Here is a 22,021-nt window from a genome sequence, read left to right as displayed (position 1 = left end):
AACTAGTGGAATACCTTACAAGAGGATTCTTGTAGGGAGTGGACTAGACTCGAATTGAGTCAAACCACTATAAATCTTGTGTTGTGGTTGTTCTTGTTTTATTTTCTCCGCATTTATTTAACTTGTTGTCACACTTGTGACCTATTTATCGAAAAGAGTCAAATTCCACTAGTATAACCTATTCACCCCCCCTCTAGGTTATTTCAGCTACATGCATAGAGCGGGATCAATTGTAATGGATTGGTTTTGCATATTTTAATGGATATTGGTGTTTCTCCGGGAAGAGGCGATGACAAGTGCAATTTATGCCTTCATTGCTGCCCTCATGTGGATATACATTTATCAACCTACTGCTACTGTTGATCAAACCTTGGTTGCTGTTTCATCAAAAAACTTAGAATACATGGCGCCTCTTGACTCAGTTAACGGATTCTTTGAACCTGGATGTTCCAGCTAGCTGATATTTGAATGTGTCTGTACTCCCATATGATTTTACATATTATACTTTTGCTAATGTTTTATCGGGATACACATATAACAAATTGAATCTCTATTTCTTATTTGCTTCTCAATATGAATGGCATCAAAAAGCTAATATAATTAGTAAGACAATCAGTTGGCTTTCACATTTTCTACAGAAATAGGTTAAGAACACTAGTGTATTATTTGCTTATCAGAAAAGCAGAACACCTCTGTATTATAATATTTCAACCTTACATCTATTGAGGAAAGAGATCTTCCAAGAAAAAAACTTTAATGGTGAGGTGGGAAGGGAAAAATTGGTTATACTGATAGTTGTAAACAGTGACATTTTTCCAAGAAAAAAACTTCAATGGTGAGGTGGGAAATACTGGCTTACTGATAACTGTAAACGGTAACATTTTTTCCTGACCCCATCTCTGCACATGTAGAATGGTAGAAATCTCAATCATTTAGAAATTTACAAGGAGTATGCAGATCAGAAAACTGTCATCAAAGATTGAGATGGGTAGAGAGATAGAAGGAGTGGTAGATTGACTTTGAAATTACATAGTTGTAAGATCTTTATTGATTTACTTTGCCACTATCAACTATAAGTAACCAACTCATGTTTCCAAATTTGGTTTCTTACCCGCTTTCTCCAACAAAATTCCCTAAGGCCTTAATATGATGGTTACTGACATAAGATAGGCGGTCCATTGCATTTCTATTTGTGCTAACATGAATTTCTTGGAACATGAATCTATCAAGAATTGATAAGATTTATATCTCTTTTGGGAATATAAGTTTCAATAACGTAGATCATCCAAGTCTAGCGACATGTTAACCCTAAATCATCTTTCAATTTCTATGCAACTGCATCAAATCTAGTAAATTTTTATTTGTAAGCATTATATACCCAAACCTATCAATGAAATTTGAAAACTTGTTTTGTTCATTGGAAACAGAATGAATAGCATTTGTGTTCAGATAATTTTTCTTTCCTAAACCCATGGTGGACGGTTCATCCACCATCCTAGGGTTCACAAGCCCCTATACGGTTTTAGTGCCTTCCCAAAATACCCTCCCGATACCCCCCGCAAGCATCTCAAGCCCCGCGGTGAATGGATTCCCATTCACCATGGGCACAGGAAAACTAGGTTTTTTATTTAATGACAATTTACAGACATTATTGGCGAGCAGTTAGCTGTATAATTTTTTTAGTGGGAATGTACTGTGTAAATAAAAGTATATTTCTATATGGTGGGGTGTATGAGATTCTTTCATATTCTTTAGGTTTTATTGACCCTTTTACTAGATTCAGAACACGTGTCAAGAAGTGTTTGAGCTAGGGCTGCAACTCATGCTGTCTGTGTTGGGAAATTGATTATTATGAATAGGGTTGAACTCTAAGTGCGACCCAATGTAGTTAAAATGTAAGCCCAAATTTCTCACGCTGGCCCAAGTTGCAACCGTAATGATTTTAATATTAAGGAATATTTGTTTCTGTGGCATAAAACATCAAGGGTGCTTTTATATACTATTTAACATTCTCTTTCTTTTTCCACCAAATGGGTTTTTCAACGTTCTCTTCTTCTGTAAGATATTAAGAATGTATGACACTTAACTATTTCTCTGTGAAATCAGGTTGCTCTGGCAATTTCTCGCAGTGATTGGATCATTTAAGGAGATTAGACACTAAAAGAAATGAGGTAGTTCATTTAACCCACCTCAAGAGTTGGGTCTATTCACATCTTTCTCATTTATTATGAGAGGTCATCTCATTCTTGAATTTCTGTTGCTGATATGGATTAAGCATTGATTATGATAGCTGGATAACATGAACAATCTCTATACTTGTTATTCCCTTCAGTGGAGCTGAAAGTTCTTATCAGCAGTACCTTCTGTTACATTGTACTTATGATTGCGATTTGTGGTCATGGATAGGAAATGAACGGTTTCTATGGTTACTTCTGTTTAATAGCTTAGGTTTATGATTGAGATCCATGGTTATGGATAGGAAATGAACGAGTATTATGGTCACAGCTGTTTAATAGCTTAGTTCGTTTCTGTCTGAATGTCATAGAAAATAATTCACTAAATCTGAATGCTGTTATGCATCCTGTGATCCATGTTCCATATTGAAATTGGTGTTCACTGGAGTTATTGAACTATTGTATTATCAGAACTAGTGTAATAATCCACTGCCATTACACCATCATTTCTATTGCCCAGATCCTTCAAATGTAAGGTTCATAGTTTTTAGGCGCTGGTAAGGCGACGCCTTAGTAACGCCTTGGCGCTGATGCGGTCTAGAGATGATAAGGCGGTGCTCCGCCTTATGTGAAGTGGCACATTTTGGGGTTTTTTTTTTTAAACATATTTTAAAATTACTTGATGAAGATTCCAAATATAGATTTTTTATTGGTAGGTGTATGATTTTGTTAACACTTGAGATGTATGGGATCAGCTTTACTCCACCCAAAATAACCCAAAACAAACAAAACAAAAACACGATTCACAAACAGGGTTTGGATTTTGTCAAGGGTTTTAAGAAAGGGCTTTGAGAAGGAATCAAGGAACAAGGAAGAACCACTGATCCAGGCGACCATTTTGCTCCGGCAACAGTGAGCTTCATTCTTCTTTTGACAGGAGTAGAAATATAGTGGATAACCTTAGGGCTTAGGCACTCATTTTGGCATCATAGAGGTAAGTATAATAAATACTTATATTTTTTGTCTTCTTTTCTTTATATTTATAATTTTGTTTCATAATTATATATTTATATTATATGTTGATATGATTGATGATTGATGATTGATGATTGATGAAGATGAACTTAGTTTATTCACTTTACTGATTTGTTTTCTTGATGAATATCTTACATTGGTATGAATATGAACCTTTAATATTTATTTAACATCTGAGTAATAGGATTCAACTAGGATTTGAGCCAAATAGATTGGTTTTATAAAAAAAATTACACAGGAACATTTTAGTCGATAAGGCGACGCTTTATGCCCACCTTATCGCTAAGGCGCTCCGAAAGACCCTCAAATGCCTCCGTCGCCTTACCGCCTTAAAAACTATGGTAAGGTTTCATATCTGCTTTGTTAAATAATGTGAGGAGACATTCCAATTCAGGCATACCTTGCAAAAGAGGATGATTTCTACTTGGGCACTATGCAAGCAGCATTGGGTCCAATGGTTCCCCTGGCCTTGGTTTTCTGATGTAAGGTAGGATCTTGATAGAAAATTCAGTGCTGCAAGGATATGGTACCACTCTTGCACGACATTTTGTACATGGGAGTTAAGTGTTAGACGCTAAGATAGGCTGATGTGGCCAATATTATGGTTCCCTTTTTGGGTCCCAAGCAACCGTGACACCAGTGAAATTTTAGATTTGTAGAAAAGAAAGGTATGGTTTTCTCTTTTTAGTTTTAGATGAGGAGTTGATGAAGAGTATTGCTGTTAGTTAATAATAGTTAATAAAATTATTCAGGTTGATTTATCAGAGGGGTTGTTTTTCAGCAGCCATGTTAGTGAACTGGTTTATAATTTAGTTTTGAATTATATAAAACATGCGCTGCCTTATATTGGATATTTGCTTAAAACATTCCAGACACGATATTGTACTTGCTGCTTGCGTATTTAGTTCTTGAATTTTTTTTTATTCACTTATGCATTTCTTCAGATTCTGAGAAATAATAGAGACAAACTTGCTCATTTCTTTTCTGGAATCAGGGGACGTGTAAGATGGGATGAAGCTAACTTGGGAGAAATTGAGAAAAATAAACCTGTAAGGCAGAAGATCACAGAACCTAAGACACCATACCACCACTTGATTGAAGATGATGGTGTGTTGATGGACCTCATTTCCTGTCCATACATTGTCAGTACTTTCTGAAGATTATATTAAATGATTTGGACCAAGTTTAACTGGATACTTCCCTTTTCTGCAGGCTCCCTATCTCCTATACGGGATTTTGATGAATGCATGGGTAATGCTGAGCATGCCAATGCCATAAGGACTGCCTTGAATGATGTGGCTTCATCAAGTAGAAATCACTGTATGCGGTCTGGGGGCTGGACATCTTCTGAGGATGAGGCAGATGCCATGGAACAAGATGATGAAGGTCCCAACTTCTCCCATAACATTATAATTCTCTCCTGGTCTCACCCTTCATTTGGGGTTGCTTGTTCTCTTGTGCTTAGTTCTTTTGCTTGACCCTATAAATGAGAATTTTAATAGGGCAGATTGTTCTATGAATGTCGCCTTGTTCAACCATTTCGGTGTTTCCACATTGTCTACTATCATTGTTCAGATTAGATTTGAAACACCCGTATTGCATCTTGCTTGGCAATGCCTCTTGATTCATTAATCAAGCTGCATTTATGGACTTATTTCTGGACAAATTCAATTTTGTGCAGTCTGAATCGAATGCACTTCTACTCATATTGATGAGGTAGGCTAGGCTGAAACAAGCAAACACTAGCAAACCTACAGAAACCAGAATCACAGAGAACCCATATCTGAGAAATGTGGCAGAAACTAAATGGGATTAGAACTTCAAACCATATTGATGCTGAAGCACTTCCCTGGACCGTGCTGAACCCAGACCAAAAACTAGGTCCGAATTTGGGTCTTTAGTCTAAATAGGATAGTTGAGGATTTATTAATTTCTAGTTTTGAGATTCTTTGTAATTTTTAATTCTCTTTCTATTGGAGTTTTAGTTAAGAGTTTCAATGTGTAGAAGATAGTTTTTGTGGCATCCAAGAATACGGAAAGTGTACCAATCCCTCCTAGGAGATCGGTGAGGTGCCCCACCAAGAATTAGTACCAAGGGGTTTGGGAAATCGGTGAGGGTGTGCGAACTTTAGTCCCACATCGCCTAGGGGGAGGTTGTTGGGCTAGTTGATAATCTTTAGCCTCTTTAACATGGCACAACATGTTTTAAAGCCTTGAGGCCCATGGGCCAAAGAGGATAATATTGTGTCAAGGTTAATGGGGCCAGGGCGTTATAGTTTTCCTATTTCAAGTTTCCATGTTGAGTTGGTTTTCTAGCTTTATAGTTGTGTTTCTATTTGTTCTCTGTCCAGGAGTGCTGGCTCTATAACTATTTCAAGTTTCCTTGTTGGGTTAGTTTTCTAGCTTTATAGTTGTGTTTCTATTTGTTCTCTGTCCAGGAGTGTGGCTGAGCCAGCGCCTCCCTATGTGTCTCTCTCTCCTCTCCCCCTATGAAATGACATCTTTGCTCCTTGTTGGGGATGAGAGATATAGAGCCATGCTCCCAGACAGAAAACTCAAGCACTTTCTTTAAATATGGTTGTAACTCAATGCATTGGATTTGAATAATGGAATAGAAGTTGAGTGTCTCACGGTTGTGAGTGTGGTGCTTCCTCTTCTTCCTTCTTCCCTGCGATTGTGACTTATTCCTTCCTATATGTGCAGTCTCGAATATCTCTCAGGTTGGCCTCCTCCTTTGTTCTTCATCTTCCGTCTCTTCTCTTTGGTTTCTTTCCCTTCTGTGATACCTAATCCCTACATCCCATTCCCTGTTCTAGCAGCAACCAAAATCACCGACAATTCTGGTTGTATTCTCCTTCAGGAGTTCTTCATTAAGCCTCATATTTTTGGAGTTAATTCACCACCATGAAATGACACAGTACACTAGGAATTTCCACCATATCCATCCTCAGGTCTGAGATCGAATGAGAAATCACCACTGGTCCTATACGTTACCATTAAGAGCTGGTTCAGGTCGTTGGTTCTCCTCCATTCAGTCTGCTCCATATGTCATAGGAACTCTCTACAAAGTAGAAAATCCCAAAATTGCAGCTACTAAGTACCAAAATAACCGCCATTAAGTAGCATACTTGTTAAGAAAGGAACTACTAACTTGAAATAAACCACTACTAAACAAAATAGGAACTTATTTTATACTCTACAGAGTATTCCAGTAGCAAACAAAGATTTTCCAGTGGGATCCTCCACCAAAGTTGTCCATTGAGAGGCTCACACAATTCCTTGTGAACGGTACCACCAGTTATTATTCTTCCTTGGACTGCATCACAGATCAAAAGATTCAACTTTTCCAAAATGAAATAATATGACTTCCTTTGTTCCCTGAAATCCACTTAATTATATATCTGACCATGATGTAGGTTTATTATTTATATATTTTTGTATTGTTAGCTTTTGCTCTTATTGCATTTGGACTTTCTTCCAGACTCTGAGACAGGTAAGAGTAGTCTGAGTTTTCGGGAGCACAGAAGAGCACATTATGATGAATACCGAAAGGTGAAAGAACTGCATCGAAAGGGATCTTTTCTAAATGATGATGATGAGGATGGTGATGATAAAGTGGATCAAGATACTAGAAATGCGGTGAAGGACATAAAAACTGATGGAGGTGATAAGACTTTGCCACAACAATCTACTCCGCATGTCAATGGGGCTTGAGATGCTAGCCAGCAAAACTGACTCCTGAGGAATTGCTCTGAATTTTACAGGTTCCTAACCCTACCTCCCCAAAACATTTTGACACAGGATGCTTTGTACTTTGTTTTCCATTCTCTCTTCCCCCCTCCCCCTCGGGCTGTTCTCGTAATAGTTTCTTGACCGGGTTTTATCAACTATCACTCATCTGTATTTCTGTGCACTTGTAAATAGATATTTTGTCACTTATGCTTCTTTATCTTCTGAACTTTTCTCTATTTTTTGATTCTACCTTTTAGGTAATGAAATTCGCCATAGAGGTATAGGCTATAAATTCAATTAGCCCTAGTGCTGTGGTCCTGAATCCTGATTGGTTGTGTTCTTGGCCCCTTTTTTTTAAGCAATATAGTCATTGATGACACAAATGTTTCACTTGATTTCTTACATGAAGATAAGTGGGGGAGAAATCAAGGTAGCATAGGATAGTTATTAAGTTGAAAGGATTTAATTAATTAAAGAGGCAGAAGAAAGGGGGTGAGGTTGTTGACATGCTGCAGTAACTGCACCTATTTCTATCCTGCTGCTGTCACTTAACTAGATGAAAACATGTCACATGTCTTGTGGGTTATGTTTTTTTGTTTGTTTTCTTTTCAATTTTCAATAGAAGATGAGTCTGCAGATGACTTCTTGCACAATGCAGATAGATCAATGGGGACCCAGACAAGCCACATTGATTCCTTTCTTGCTGGAAATCAATGTTGGAGGGTATCATATATACCATACAGGTATTCATACCTTTGATTTTGTAAGTAAAATTTGGTGTAGGACTACATACTCTTAATTTTCGAACTCCAACTATACATATGGGGAAAATGATTTTTGTAGGGGAGTGTGGCCCATTAGCCTAAAACATGCTTTTTGCACTCCCTCTTACAATGGAATTAGGAGGTGTTTGGTTTTCTACCATACAAATTGCAAGATTTTATCAATCGCATTAATGATCTTGAGGGTGCATATCCTTTTATCTCAATCTTTATTAGATTTATCAACTAATTTGGATTGGATGCTGAAGGCTGAGGAAATTTTTTTGTACCAAAAATCTAGGCACTTCTATATGTCTCAAGATGATAGGAACACTAGGTTTTTCCATAATGTCTAAGATTTTATCCAATTCCTAGAGAATGAGGATAGAGTCGATATCCTTGAACTGAGAGCCGTGGCAAATATTTTTGCGAGCCATTTTTGGTCCAATTCCTAGAGAATGAGGATAGTCGATATCTTTGAACCAAGAGCCGTGGCAAATATTTTTGCGAGCCATTTTTGGTCCATGTTGAGTCTCGTATCAAGTCTTGGTACGAGCGTCATTCTCTTATCCAAACTCATTTATTTTCAGGACTTCAAACCCTAAGGATTAGGGGTGTCAATTAGTGGCCCGACCCGACTAAATCGATCGGGACCGATCGTTTATAAACCGGTCAGGCCCGGACCATTTATTAAACGTGTCGGGCTTGAGCCCGGCCCGTTTATAAATGGTCGGTCTCGGTTTTGCTACTTGGACCGTCGGGCGCCCGACCGAGACCGACCGAATAATGTCCGACCGAGACCGGCCTATTATGCACCGACTTGGCCCGACCCTTTAATGATTGTAAAATACCTATTTTACCCCCCCCCCCAAATTAAAGAATAAAAACTAAAAAGTAAAGACATGTTCACATTTTAAATAATGTTTATATTTGGTATCATTTATTGATTTATTATCATTTTTTTGGACTTGCATGAGTGGGCCGGAATATAATAGCACATTTTAAAGAGGGCCCGTTTAAAAACCGGTTAAAGCCCGTTTAACATTAAATATGTCTGTAGCCCGATTAAGGCCCGACTAAAGCCCGATTAAGGTACTCCGATTATAGCCCGAGACCGACCGACCGAACATAAAGTGTACCATGCCCTCAATAACTAAGCCCGATTAATTAAATGGGCGGACACGGTGTAGCCTTTGAAAGTCTTCAAGCCCGATTAAGCCCAACCGAAACCGAACCGGCCCGACCGGTTGACACCCCTACTAAGGATCCTTTCCTATTGCATCTCTTTTCACCGTGTCTTTGTGCCTTCCGATCTACGGATGAAGTGAAAGAATCGGTGTTTAAAATTGGTGCATACCAATCATTAGGGCATGATGGAATGCATACTATTTATCATCAAGTGCTAAGATTTCATTCGAGAAGATTTTTTTTCATTTTGTGTCCACCTTTTTCTTTTCTTTCTCTCCCTCCCGTTGCCTATGGGTACAAACCACACCATTCTGGCTTTAATTCTTAAAAAATATAGTGCTCATTGGCCTGGAGATTTCAGGGCCATAAGAATGTGTATTGTGACCAACAAAATTATTGGCCAAAAGACTTCGATCAATTCTACTCAATTTATCTCTCCCTTTCAATTGGCCTTTTTTCGAAATTGTCAAATTTCTAATATTATCATTATTGCAAATGAAATTACTCACTTCATGAAACAAAGTAAAAGTCGAGTGGGGTAGATTGGGTAGCGATCAAGCTCGACTTGTCAAGAGCCTATGATTGTATTGAATGGGTTTATATTAGATTCATTTTTCAATTTCTAGGTTTTTCAGAATTTTGGTGTCATCTAGTGTACTATTCTCATCAGTTTCTTTTTCCATCAAGTTAAATGGGGCTAGCTTCAAATTTTTTGAAGCGTCTCGTGGGATCAGAGGGGGTTGTCCTCTCAATCCATATTTGTTCTTTCTAGCAATTGAAGGATCTTCAAGGATATTAAAATTACTAGATCTGCCCTTGAAATTACTCATCTCTATTTTGCCAACGACACTTTCCTTTTCTTTAAAACCACCTTAAATGATGTTCACACTATTCTTGCCATCCTTCACCTTTTTCAAAGTCTAGCTGGTCAAAAGATTAATTTTGAAAAAAACATGAGGTATTCTTCAGTCAGTAGACCCCTAGCAGATCCAAAGCAGTAATTGTTTGGTCTGACTGTGAGGAGGTGATTTCAATGTTTGATCAAGATCAGGGAAACTAGCCATGGAGTCTATTTACCTTTCTGTTGGACTTGAAACTCTTAGTACGGGATTTTGAATCTTTTGAAATGAAGAAAAATGTTGTACTTTAATTTCAATGGTTCATCAGTTGGTCTAAAAGGCCAAAACTGAATAGTTAATGAATTTAAATTTTCAGATAAAATAAGAAAAAATGCAAAGGATCCACAACTTCCTTCTTGGGAACACAGAAGATGGACGAGAGAGTATCAGAAAAAAAAAAATTAAATTCCCCATTTCAATGAAGAAGGCGAAACTTCAGCCCGATCAAAACACCATCATCCTAAAGGCAAAGGAAATAAATAAATTTTCCAAATTTTTGTTAGCTATGGAAGTCGCCAACCCCCACCCCCGACCAATCTTGAATTTGAATTTATAGTTTTACCAAAAAGAAATTTGAATATATAGGAAACAATAGTTATAAATATGTAAACCTGCATGCCCCATATTTAATCTATGAATTGTACCCATTCCAGCTTGATGTTGATTAGGTTTTAGGTCAGATCCAACCTATTACCCTACCCGCCCATCACGATCCCCCACTTCTCAATGAATATGCTACTAAGTCGAATGGCCCCGTGCCCAGACACAGAGGAGAGCAAAACAACATTCCCACCCCTATAAAATACAAAAACCCATCTTGTTGATGCCCTTATGCGACCCTCATTGGCTCCTACTCTTGTGCAAGGGCCACACGACCATACATTGTTCTTCCTCCCTAAAATGTTAAGAGTTTCTCTTTAACGAGATTCACTAAACGTGTAGTACCTTGGAGAGAGAACGATAACTAGTTAATTCTTCGATGGAAGTAAATTGTTTTTTAAAGGTTTCATTCCATGGGGGCAGGTGATTTGGGTTGGTTGCCCATCAAAATTTTGAAAAGATAAGGACCTGATCACTAAGCAAAAGACACATTACCCATTGAAACGTTATTCTAATGATCATGAAAAATGGACATTTGAGACTTTCTGTAAAGATGCTGTGTTTCCTTGATATACTTTGCCAAAATTGTACGAGGTTAGTTAAGCTTAGCTACTTTCAGAAAGTCAAACAAAAGAAGGAATCCACCTATAAGACAACACAATAAAGACTCGGGGGATCTCTCTGTCCCTGTACCTGCAACTAAGATGCTGACCTTGTTAATAAGGAAATTTTTTATGTAATAGGAGAATTACAATAGCCCCCTAATAATAAATAATTAATTTTCCCAGGAATCACTTTGATTCCATACTACCTAGTATAAAACTAATTATTAATTATTTTAGATGATCTAAGATAATATAAGAAAGAAATTTGGGGTCAAGACTGCTTGCCATAGCTTGTGATAAGAGGTTCAGAGTCCTCTCTAAATTGTGGGATCTAAGAAAAATTTAATAAAATAGAAAAGAGTCAACATTGGTTTCTAGACATAACTTACCTTCACTAGCCAAAGCAGCTACTCTAAAAGCTACAAATGACAGTCATCTTGAACATTCATAATTACATCCATATATCAGAATAAAGATGAAATAGTTAACAAAATATTAAAAAAAAAAAAAAATCCCTTTTTCCTTTGCTTGATGCCAACACATTCCCTAAAACACCATAGCTCATGGAAATTTCATGTCTATAACTTTAACCTGCTAAAGAGTTGGGCTACTATGCAAATTTCCATTACAATAAAAAATAAGGGAGAAGTTTTCCTTCACTGCACAATGAACATCACCGCATCATCGAAGGGACTAGACTCCTGCCTCCCCCTAGTCCCTACCCCTCCCCCCTCCCCCCCCCTACCTCCCCCCTCCCCTCGAGTGGCCCAAATGGGCTATGGTGAATGGATTCCTTTCACCATGGCCTTAGGGAAACTCGTTACATAACAAAAACCGAAAACTCAAAAGCTCTGCATTTGTCCTTCAAACGAATGAAAAATGGGCAGGTTGTAAGTCACAAGTCCTCCGAAGTCCAACCTGCCTTACATATCACCTAACTGGTTTTTGCAGCCACTTGTTAGACCTAAAGATCAGATAATTAAACTTTGAAAACGTATACCAAGTGTTCTACTCATACTCAATTTCTGATACAAGCATCAACTAAAATCCACCTGAAGCAACTTACAGTAATTTTTTCCTTTTAAGAAAAGAAAAAATAGATATATAGAAATAGAAGTTTCAGAAATCCCTTACAAAGACATGCATAACATTTAGTAGAGCACTTCAAACAAAAGATGACTCATCTTAGGTGGTTTCATCCAAACAGCCTTTGGAATGCTTTGCGCTTCATGCCACTGCTTAGCAGGACGGAACTGGCTGCTTAGCAGGATAATGTTCACCATTCCATTCTATTTAGAGACATACTAGAGCTCAGCATCAATGCCTTTTCTTTCCACTTTCATGAAAAGTCACTGTAGACCTCTCTTTTGTACAATTTGAACCATGTCTTTCCTAGCAGGTACATTTATAGGTTTTTGTTACATATGTTCAAACCATTTCCATCAACATTAAAAGAATGAGAAAACTAGCAATTTTAGGTTTTAATTTCCCAAACTCCATTTAGGCTGTGTTTGGATGCCAAGAAAAAAGAATAGAAAAGAATAGACAAAAATTCTAGATGTTTCGTTGACATAGAAAAGAAATTTTTCTTAGTGTTTGGTTGACAGTGATAAGAAATTCTGAAGGCATTTTGTGCTTGGACTTTGGATGGTAAGGAAACTAAAAGATTTTTTTCCCAACTGCAATGGTCATGATTTTGGTGCCAGGTACATTGAACCCACTTGAATACCCATGTCCACAAATCACTCAATTATAAGAGATTGACAAGAGGAATGCTTGCTCTATTTTATTTTATTTTTTTATTTTTTTTATTTTTGTTCAAGGGGTGTGAAGCTACAAGCTGCCTGTTTACAACTTATATGCCTTGATTCTCAATAAACTGAGAGACTGAATCACTGCGATCAACCATCATCATTTTGTGAATTGGAAGGTTCATAAACCTTACCACATAGGTGACCATTTTCTAACTCCATCATATAGGATGCATCACGATCGCAACGACTCCATTTTGCAGGTGTTCCTTGCTGTCATAACATGCTTTGCTCAGTCTTATAAGCAGGTAACTCTCCAGTCTCCATCATCCACATGTTGGCTGTTAACACAAATCAAATATTCAAATCCATGCAGTTAAGTTGATTCGGTGCCAATGCTTGAGTTCTAAACATGCACAGCTAAATTTTCACCCACAGAAGGATATGAGATGAATCATTTCATTTTCTCTCCAAAATGAAGCTTGTTAACATATGGTCTTGGTACTATAGGGTGTCGTTTGTACCCTATTGGACCCATTCACTTGTAACATTAAGTAGGCTTGGGTCTTACTCACGATAGGTGGAGTAATCCCATCGAGAGAGCTCCTCAGTATTTATTTTTATTATTAATTCTTCCTAGGAAGTTTCCTGTTTAAGGTATGTTTCCTTATTCCGTTACAATTGTAAGTTTTTTTTTCTATTATAAATAAAGTAGAGTCCGGTGATAGAACTCATTCCATGAGCCTCTCGCTGGCTCAGTTCTCTCTCTTCTTCTCTCTTTCTATCTCTGTGTTCTTTCTCTTCTGATCAACTGTGTGTTGGGTTCTCTGAAGTTACATGGTATTAGAGCTCTGATCATTGTCAACTGGATACTGTTTTGATTCTTTCAAATATAGTACTACAACAACAACAACAATAATAAGAATAAGAATAACAAAAAAACAAAGCCTCATTCCAACTTAATGGGGTCGGCTACATGGATCCAACAAAACAAAGTAGGAAAAACTAAAAAAGGGAATGAAGATATGCATAAGTGAGAGGGGTGGGATGAGAAGAGTGAAAGTGAAAATTGACGAAAAGAACAAACGAAAGCAGGAAGTAGAGGAAATAGACACAACCCAGCAAGTCAGGAGAATATCCGCTAAATGGGCTTGGAAAAATGGATCCTTGCTCTCCAATAGGATCTATCGGTCTATCTGAGGTCATACTTGGTATAAGACCCAAATTATGCATGTCATTGCTCACAATTTCTCCTATGGTTATTTTAGGCCTGCCTCTAGCTCTTTTAGCTCCATTAATCGGCATCATATCACTACTCCTTATTGGGGCTAATTGTTGTGTTAGCCCTGCCTTTGGTCTTATTTTGTCCATTATTGATGGTTATGCTGGATTTATTTGACAAGTGATTTTTTTATCTACTATTGCTAGTTTGCTACTGGTGATTTGTATGTTTGAGTTGATATTGCTGCTAGATTTATGATGATTGATTGAAGTTCTCTCCGAGCTCACTGGCGTCTACAACTGCTATTCAAGACTAGTGTTGCTTTTAATATTTATTCTTTTTGTTCCAAGATGGAGCATTTGATATGCATACTCCAGCCATAAAGAGGTTTCCTATTATACTTTATGTTACATTTTTGGTAGGAGTTAGTTGTCAGTAGGTACAACTAAGTAGACTAGGTTTCCTATTTTGATTGTGATTGTTTCTTATACAAATTACTGTAAATACAAGGAGCAACCCACGATAGATTTTTAGGCTGAATCTATCGTGGTTCAGCAGAGCTCTCTCTTGGTTCTCTACTCTTCTTCTCCTCCACAGGTCCTAGTGTGTTAGGCTCAGATTTGTTACTTAGGCTCAGATTTGTTACAAAATGTTTGGGGCATGTATTTCAATTTTTAAATAGATTTATTAAATTGAAATTGCTAAAAGAAGAAAAGAGCTTTAGGATTTTGAAATAAATTAATATTGAGAAATATTGAGAAATGGTATTTCCATGATGAAAATTCTTACTAAACATGCAAAAAATAGTTCAAATTTTATACAGTAGTATAATAATAGTGAAAGAATTCGACCTCGTGAGAGCTTGAGTTGGGAATCTATGCAGGGCAGAGAAAGTAATACAGAATCAAGTCTCAATTAGAGAAGACAATTTCCACTAGAAAACCACATGTTTGTGCCTTGTCAACAACCAAAAGTACCCTTCCCTTAAAAGTTCCATTTGATAAGATTTGGAACGCCATCTACCTTGACATTAGCTCCAAACTAGCCACGCTCCACCACTCGTCTGTCGACTGCCCAAGGAATGGGCTAATTGTTGTGTCTTGGGGCCTTCCCCTCTCCATACTGCATCCGCCCCCCTAACTAGGCTTGCTACTTTGTTTGCTCCTTCCTCTTTGGCCTTTGGGCTTGTATATTCTTGTCTTCTTCTCCCTAATATAATCTTTATTCATAGAATAAAATAAAATAAAAAGATATACAAGAAAATCTAGAGATGTCTGAAACATGTAGAGCCCTCCACTTTCAAGTATCCAACATCAGGTCTTCATCTATTTAAAAAAAAGTCCACAACACTGGGTAAGTCTTTCACCAATTCAGTGAAATGGCCAAATGTTTCATCTTGAGGCACTATCCTATAATAAGCTGCATCACAGACTATTTCCTTCAATTGCATATCTTCATTCTGTAAGTCATCGTGTTGAGCGAAAGCCACTGAACCATTTATTTCAGTTCTCAAATATTGCTTTGTGAATGAGAAGCATAGGTTGGATTCCCAAAAAAAAACCAACCTATGTTTACTTGGATATTTAATAGCAACGCTACCACAATGGACATATACAAATTCCACTTGGACAAGAAGCCTTATATGGGATAAGCAAATTTATTATCACACACACACACACATACATATATATATATATATTGGGTAAAAAATTATCATACAGAAAATAAAGAAAGATGAACTTGCCAAAAATAACATCTTTAAGGAAAGCTTAGGGATAAAATGTACGAAAAAAAGTCAACTTACTTTCACCTAGCTCTTGGATCTCCTTTGGTGCAAATGTTCCTCCATTTATCCTTAAGGTCAACAGCGTTGCGATTTTTGTGAAATACATGGGAACCAAATTCCAGGATCATCTTCCATGGTACATTTTTATAATCAGTACTTGAAAATCTCCGCATTCCTTCCTGCAAAGATAGCAAATAAGCCACAAGATAGGAATAACAGAACTCAACAAGTCAACTCAGCATGCCTTATCTCAAGTTCATGGGGTTAGAACAAAAAAATGGTACCCTATTACATAATAGATCAGCCTGCCAAACCCTAATTCTTAACCTTAATTGTCAAATGTCAACTTTTAATTTCATAAGAAGATGAAAAGCGAAAAGCAGACCCATCAAAAACAAAAAAAGTAAAAATCTTTAAAATACTGAAAATTACTAGTTCCAATCTGAACTAAAAACCAGAGGACCATCAAAATAAATGTGACAATGAAAATGAGCAGAACTATGTCAAGAAACTCATACCACTAAAATTTCCTCCTCTTCATTTGTCCAAGGAACTTTCCTTCTCCTTCCAGATAATACAGGAAATGACCTGCAGTTAGCAAAAAGATTAAAACAATTTTCAAGAAATATAGTCGATTTATTTAGACTTCTGTGAATGGCTGTGTATATTGGCCATGAGAGGAAGGAGAAGTGATGATCAGATTGGAACATAGTTGTCAAGGCGGCGCCTTGGTGTCCAGGCGGTTTGCCTAGGGCCTAGGCGACTGTCACCTTATTGCATTGTATACCGCTTTATATTTTTGCCCTTATTTATAATATTTTTATATTTTGTTATTTCATTTACTTAAGATATTATTCATAAATATGCAAATATCTCCTATTTGAATCCAATAAAAATAGTTTAAAAATCAAATTCCAAAAAGATAAAAAGGTCAACCCCTCGGTCCAAGAACAAAAACTAGATTTTTTGTTGTTGGGCGATTTTCAACTTTCGAATGCTAAGGTTTTTCCTAATTCTCAAATTTTTATAAATCTTATCATGATAGAACATTGCTAAAAATCAAAAGTCGTAAAATAATCTTTTGTTTTGATGTCAATAAAATTATTTACATTCAGACGATTTAACAGTATTCACACACTTTAAAATAAGTTTGACCGGAACATAACTTTGTCATAACAACTCAGATTTAAGTAATCTTAGCCTTGATGTTAAGCTAGTTTTGTGTTATACCTAATACAAATATTCTCATCTAAAAATAAAATCATTTGACCAATAAAACTTATTATAGAAGAAGAGCATTTCTCTAAATGTCAATAAGTCATGTTGATTTTTTATTACTTGATGTGAGTGTGACTATGTTGATTTTTATGACTTGATGTTGCTTAATGTTGATTTGTTTTTTATGTCATAGGGTATATATGATAACATACAGAATAACTTAAGAAAATAGGAGAAATAAAAAATAACATAATGGCAATTTGATCCCCATGGCAACGCCATAGAGGGCGATTCACCGCCAAATCGATTAGCCACCCCTCCCCGCCTTGGGTCACCATGACGCCGTGATAACTATGGATTGGAATTGATAGACAAAGTATAAGAATGATATTGATGCTCTTGAAGTCCACTTACGAATCAACAACTTACCGGCGAATAGCTGGCCTTTGGGATCTTCTAGAGTTATCAGAGGAAATATCATCATAGTCACTTTCATTCTCAGTAGTTTCTTTTGCAGTGAAAATTGGCTGAGATGAGGGTTCCGACACTGGATTGACAATCTGTTGTTGCAATACTGGATTCAAGTTTCCATGTCTAGCAGGTTCGTGACTTAGTGAGATAGTTCTTTTCGTACAAGGTAAATTAGCAGAGATATCTTCCTTACAAGCAAATTCCTGTTTCTTTTCCTCTTCTTCCCCGCTGATGGGATGAGGCTGATCAGGCATATTTTCCTTCCCTCTTTCCATGGCAAGTGAAGCTGAAGGTGTCTCAGTGATTGGAAATGTACTTTCTTCTCTCAGGGGAAAATCATAATTACAGCATACATTCGGAGGCCCTTTAGGCTGCTGATCTTCCTTTGAACCTTTAATTTGATGAACAACCACTGGTTTTGGATTTTCTCCGATTAGGACAATATCATTTCTCTCGGAACCTATAGATGTCTCTGGTTCTGTGCCAGAAAGTAACCCCTGTGGAAGCCTACCAACATCGTCTGCATCTTTCTGATGTTCCATCACCTGCATTGAATGATTAGAAATAATTTCTTTATGCTCCCTCTTATCATGATTCTTATCAGGCAGGCCAACATCAGTAGTTTTTCTGGACTGGGGTTCTTGACTGGTACTCGAAGATTTTGCACAAATGAACGTAGCATAACATTTCCTTGCTAGGGCAAGCTTCTTCTTTAAATCAAGACAGGCAGTGATTGCACGTTCATAAGAACAAAATGGACACTGGAAGTTTCCTTTATCATCAAAACCACCTGGTGATCCCAAGCAACTATTATGAACCACCAACGGGCAGCAATTTACACTGCAAATTAACAATTGGCCACCTCTTCCACACTTGCAACATATCCTTTGTGCTTTCTGATATGATGTTGCCTGAGAATCATAGTCATATGTGCTTCGGGAATTCAAAAATCTATGCTTCTCAGCAGCAATAAACTCTGTATCAGTCAATTTCAAGGATAGGGTTACATTAGAATGCCCACCATTCTTGCTTGATGCCTGTCTTTCGCCACGTCCCTTGTCTCTGTCTTCAGTTTCAACAGAAACATTTTTGTTGGATCCATTTGGTTGCGATTCAGATATTTCCTTATTGTCTTCAGCATTATCAGAATTGTTTCGCTGGGAAACAACTGGACTTGAAGTTAGTGATACTTTATCATTACATGACATATAATGCTGGATTTCACAATCACTATTACCATTCTTAGACTTCTTTAAGGGGAGAAAATCAGTACCATCCCCACAAATTTCAGCTCCCTCTAGGCCTTGTATTTGAGTTTCATTTGTTAAGATAAAATTTTCAGGCAATGACATAATCCTTCCAGGAGGATCCACTTGTTCATGTTTGTGCACAATAGACTGGGTTTGAACATAATTGGCTATCTTGACATCTGCAAGGTGATCGATATTTTCCACAAGTATTCTGCTTTTGCCCAAACAATTTAACTGCGATTCCTTAGCAAGGCCACTCCTTTCCCTTTTAGTAGATTTCATACCACTATCAGATGGATTGCCTTTCAAGATTTCATTCCCAGTTCCATGGGTCACAGTTTCCAACTTAAGATCTGATCGTAGGTATCCCCAATCCTTCAGACAACTCATATGGCTCCCATTGACATGATGATCATCATCTAAACAAAGATGCCTTTCTACTGGCTTTTCATTTTCCATACCCCACTGAGCAGATTCGGTATTGCCACCCGGAGGCTGTCCTTGCAAGAGCTCTTTCCCATTTCCTCCAGAAACAATATAAACTAATTTTTCTTGTGGTGCCTGGATTCTATTATCACCAGTATTATTGTGGATCATCACAGGTTGAAAAGATGGACTTCCATCGGTAGGAGTGATACTCTTGTTTTGATTTTCTTGGTCCAACCCACTCTTGTTCCACTCTTGTCCCTCTTGCAAGAGCTCTTTCCCATTCTTTTGGGAAAGTGGATGAACTAATTTTTCCGTTGGTGCCTGAATTTCATAATCAGCAGTGTCGTGTATCCTTGCAGGTTCAGTGGGATCACCCTTACCGGCATGAATTATACTCCAATTTTGATTTCCTTTGGCCAAACCACTCCTTTTCCACATGGCTGTTGAAATTGGATGAGTTCCATCTTGGATTGCATCTTTCAGCTGATTATAAGGAAAAACATGGTGTAAGATAAACTCATTTCATTTTTAAGTACATAAGAGAAAAAAGGCACATACCTGTCTCAAAGCACATCCAGGCAAACTCTCTCTTTTATGGAGAATAAACTGGTGAACCTCCTCCTTCAACATTTCTGACATTTTTGCCTGATGAAAAAATAATATCAATGTAAGATAGAATCCTCCTTAACATTGACAGAAACAGAGAACCACTTCTCCAAAACATCAACTCAAAGATCATTTTGATGGAGCCAACAGTATGTGCAAAGAATCAAATAAAGAATTGAGAAAACTGCATTCTAAATAGTTTGGGTTTCTTCCCCAAAATTTTTTGTCCCAAGTGGATATTCTTACTCTCAACACTTCTTTCTACTTAGTTCAATTGAATGGAGGAAACTCGAATACACCCATTAGGCCATAAGAACTTGACCTAAACACCAAATTGTCAGACAATTAGCATCGCATTCTCGTTGATTTGGGTTTTCTTATTCCCCATACATTTTCCGCCGCTCAACACTTTTCTCTACTTAATTCCATTGAATGGAGGACACTCAAATACACCCTTCAAAATTTTGACCTAAAAATCAAATTGTCCGACATTTATAAAGTCAAGCAATTAAAATGATCAAATTTAAATTGTTTCCAACCAACTTTTGTAAAATAGGGCAATGGAATTTACAACCTTCAGAACAAGACTGAGAAATTGGAGACTGGTGCGAATTCAATACCTTGTTCAGAACAAAATGGAGAACCTCTACACAGCTTCTTCGCTCGGCCACACCATCAATGGCCTCTAAACCAGACCCCGATGTCAAAGATGCCACTCCTTCATCTGATGCACTATTCACACTAAGCCACTGCTCCAAGCATATCAAAGCGACTCTTTCCCGAGCAGTTTCACTCAATTGGTTGGACAATTTGGGAACTATACTTGTTAAATCTGCATGAAGTAAACTGTCAATCTCAAAATTCTACCTTCAGGTACAAAAATTTTGAAAGATGGGAAAGGGAAGAAAGGAGAGAAGCAAACATTAAATATCACCATTGCGTACCGCGTAGAAGAGTTCTGTCCACAGGTTTAAAGTCTGCGAGAGCTTCGAAGCACCAAAGCCATGCAAGCTTAGAAGAAGAAGACGATGAGGCCATGGAAGGATATCGAATGGTAGTTTCAAAAACCCTCGTTCATGACCTTTTTCCCTCCTTCAATTTCTGACAATAGTCCATAAAAATAGTAAGTTCAGGAACGGCAATGACTCGCCGGCCGTCGTTGCAATTTACTGTGAACGGGGACGTAGAAGAGCAAAGGGCAGTAGCCAGGATCCAAAACCACCGAACTTGAAGAAACGAAGAAGGATTCCGTCGATCTGGGAATTTGTGTTTTTGTTTTTGTTTTTGTTTTGGCCAAAAGTTAGCAGTGCTTAAGCTTTCTCAAGGTTTAAACGCTTCATTTTAATCTCATCCGTTGCTTTGCTAATATTAAATCTCAACCGTTGAATATTAAAAACATTTAACCTGTTACCGGCTACAGTCTTTTAATTTTTCTTTCCTTCTCTCTCTTCTTCACATCTTGTTACGGCGGTTTCTGGGTTCGACAGATCCTGAGATTCTATTCAAATGGGACTCAGGGCGACTGCATCGCCTCAACGGTTGCTGGAACCGGTGGCTGCAACCCTGACGATGTTATCGGTACCTCTCCTTGTGGCATCGATCGAGGAGGCCCAACCAGTGACCAGTGACCACAACCTTCTCTTCCCCTTTCCATGAACCTTCAGAGGAGCCGCATGCTCCATCGATGCCTCTTTCCTCTCCTTCGCCTTCCTCTCCGCGGAAAAGACTGCAACCAAACAGAGAGAATCAGAGGAAACTAAGTTAAGAAAGAAAAAAAAATAGTATAGTATTACTTGAAGAATAATCCGAGACCAATTCCAGTCGGGGCGATTTCTGTTGGTATGAATTTTGTGGAAGTTGTCTCCCAAAGATAGAAACAGACTTCGACAATCCATAAAGCGAACGAACGGGAATGTTAAGAACTGGGGTGACTCTGAAATTTACAAAATAAGATGTTTCCATGCCCCTTTGCTTAATCCTAGGACCGTCATTGAAGCTATTCGAGCTCCTCTCCAAGATCTGGAACAAGATTTTATCGGAAGAGTTCATCGGACGACTGTCCACGGTGAACTCACTGGCAGCAACGGTGGTTGGCGAATCAGGCTCCGTTCGACCCTTCACATTGGAATTAAGCTCTAAACGGATCAACAATTTACCAAAAACTAACATATGGAGAAGTGGGGGTTGCCACAGATTCACAGCGTAAGGGGACAAGTTGTTGGGGTGAACGCCTGAGCGGGGATGGAGCAAGACCAAGAGTCGGGGAAGGACATGCGGAGGGAGAGAGAGAAAGG

The 22,021-nt window shown here is 37.9% G+C and overlaps 2 protein-coding genes across 11 annotated transcripts; one reads left to right on the top strand and one right to left on the bottom strand.

Annotated features, from left to right (window-relative positions):
• The first annotated feature begins 2,023 nt into the window (after positions 1 to 2,023).
• LOC122068295 (protein phosphatase inhibitor 2-like) lies at positions 2,024 to 7,158 on the top strand. 2 transcript variants are annotated; one of them, XM_042632169.1, is made up of 5 exons: positions 2,024 to 2,171; positions 4,204 to 4,316; positions 4,422 to 4,595; positions 6,691 to 6,926; positions 6,962 to 7,158. In XM_042632169.1, the coding sequence occupies exons 1-4, from the start codon at positions 2,167 to 2,169 to the stop codon at positions 6,921 to 6,923; spliced, it is 525 nt and encodes a 174-aa protein (XP_042488103.1). In that variant the 5' UTR covers positions 2,024 to 2,166; the 3' UTR covers positions 6,924 to 6,926; positions 6,962 to 7,158. The 2 variants fall into 2 exon arrangements, with proteins under 2 accessions (XP_042488103.1, XP_042488101.1); XM_042632167.1 differs by having other exon boundaries at positions 6,691 to 7,158.
• Positions 7,159 to 10,865: 3,707 nt separating this feature from the next.
• On the bottom strand, positions 10,866 to 22,021 carry LOC122068302. 9 transcript variants are annotated; one of them, XR_006137031.1, is made up of 8 exons: positions 20,672 to 22,018; positions 20,348 to 20,559; positions 19,680 to 19,766; positions 17,401 to 19,604; positions 16,272 to 16,341; positions 15,772 to 15,932; positions 12,940 to 13,086; positions 10,866 to 11,082 (listed from the first exon to the last, which is right to left on the bottom strand). XR_006137031.1 is itself a non-coding variant. In XM_042632180.1 (8 exons), the coding sequence occupies exons 2-7, from the start codon at positions 20,763 to 20,765 to the stop codon at positions 15,774 to 15,776; spliced, it is 2,826 nt and encodes a 941-aa protein (XP_042488114.1). In that variant the 5' UTR covers positions 20,766 to 21,453; positions 21,540 to 22,018; the 3' UTR covers positions 11,953 to 13,086; positions 15,772 to 15,773. The 9 variants fall into 9 exon arrangements, 3 of the variants coding, with proteins under 3 accessions (XP_042488114.1, XP_042488115.1, XP_042488113.1); XR_006137033.1 differs by lacking the exon at positions 10,866 to 11,082 and adding an exon at positions 14,991 to 15,292 and having other exon boundaries at positions 11,953 to 13,086; positions 20,672 to 22,021; XR_006137034.1 differs by lacking the exon at positions 10,866 to 11,082 and adding an exon at positions 14,991 to 15,186 and having other exon boundaries at positions 11,953 to 13,086; positions 20,672 to 22,021.

Source organism: Macadamia integrifolia, unplaced genomic scaffold, assembly GCF_013358625.1.
Source record: "Macadamia integrifolia cultivar HAES 741 unplaced genomic scaffold, SCU_Mint_v3 scaffold368, whole genome shotgun sequence".
In the NCBI taxonomy this organism is placed as follows: domain Eukaryota; kingdom Viridiplantae; phylum Streptophyta; class Magnoliopsida; order Proteales; family Proteaceae; genus Macadamia; species Macadamia integrifolia.
The sequence above is the reverse complement of the archived record's forward strand: the minus strand, read 5'-3'. Positions and strand labels throughout refer to the sequence as shown.

Excerpts from the sequence above, each read along its gene's own strand:
- LOC122068295 (XM_042632169.1), top strand. Across the intron at positions 4,317-4,421 it reads CCACTTGATTGAAGATGATG|GCTCCCTATCTCCTATACGG; the intron begins GTGTGTTGATGG and ends CCTTTTCTGCAG. Across the intron at positions 4,596-6,690 it reads CATGGAACAAGATGATGAAG|ACTCTGAGACAGGTAAGAGT; the intron begins GTCCCAACTTCT and ends ACTTTCTTCCAG.
- LOC122068302 (XM_042632179.1), bottom strand. The coding sequence starts at position 20,765 with ATGGCCTCATCGTCTTCTTCTTCTAAGCTTGCATGGCTTTGGTGCTTC. Across the intron at positions 19,605-19,679 it reads CTGGATGTGCTTTGAGACAG|CTGAAAGATGCAATCCAAGA; the intron begins GTATGTGCCTTT and ends CCTTATAATCAG. Across the intron at positions 16,342-17,400 it reads CAAAGGCCAGCTATTCGCCG|GTCATTTCCTGTATTATCTG; the intron begins GTAAGTTGTTGA and ends TGCTAACTGCAG.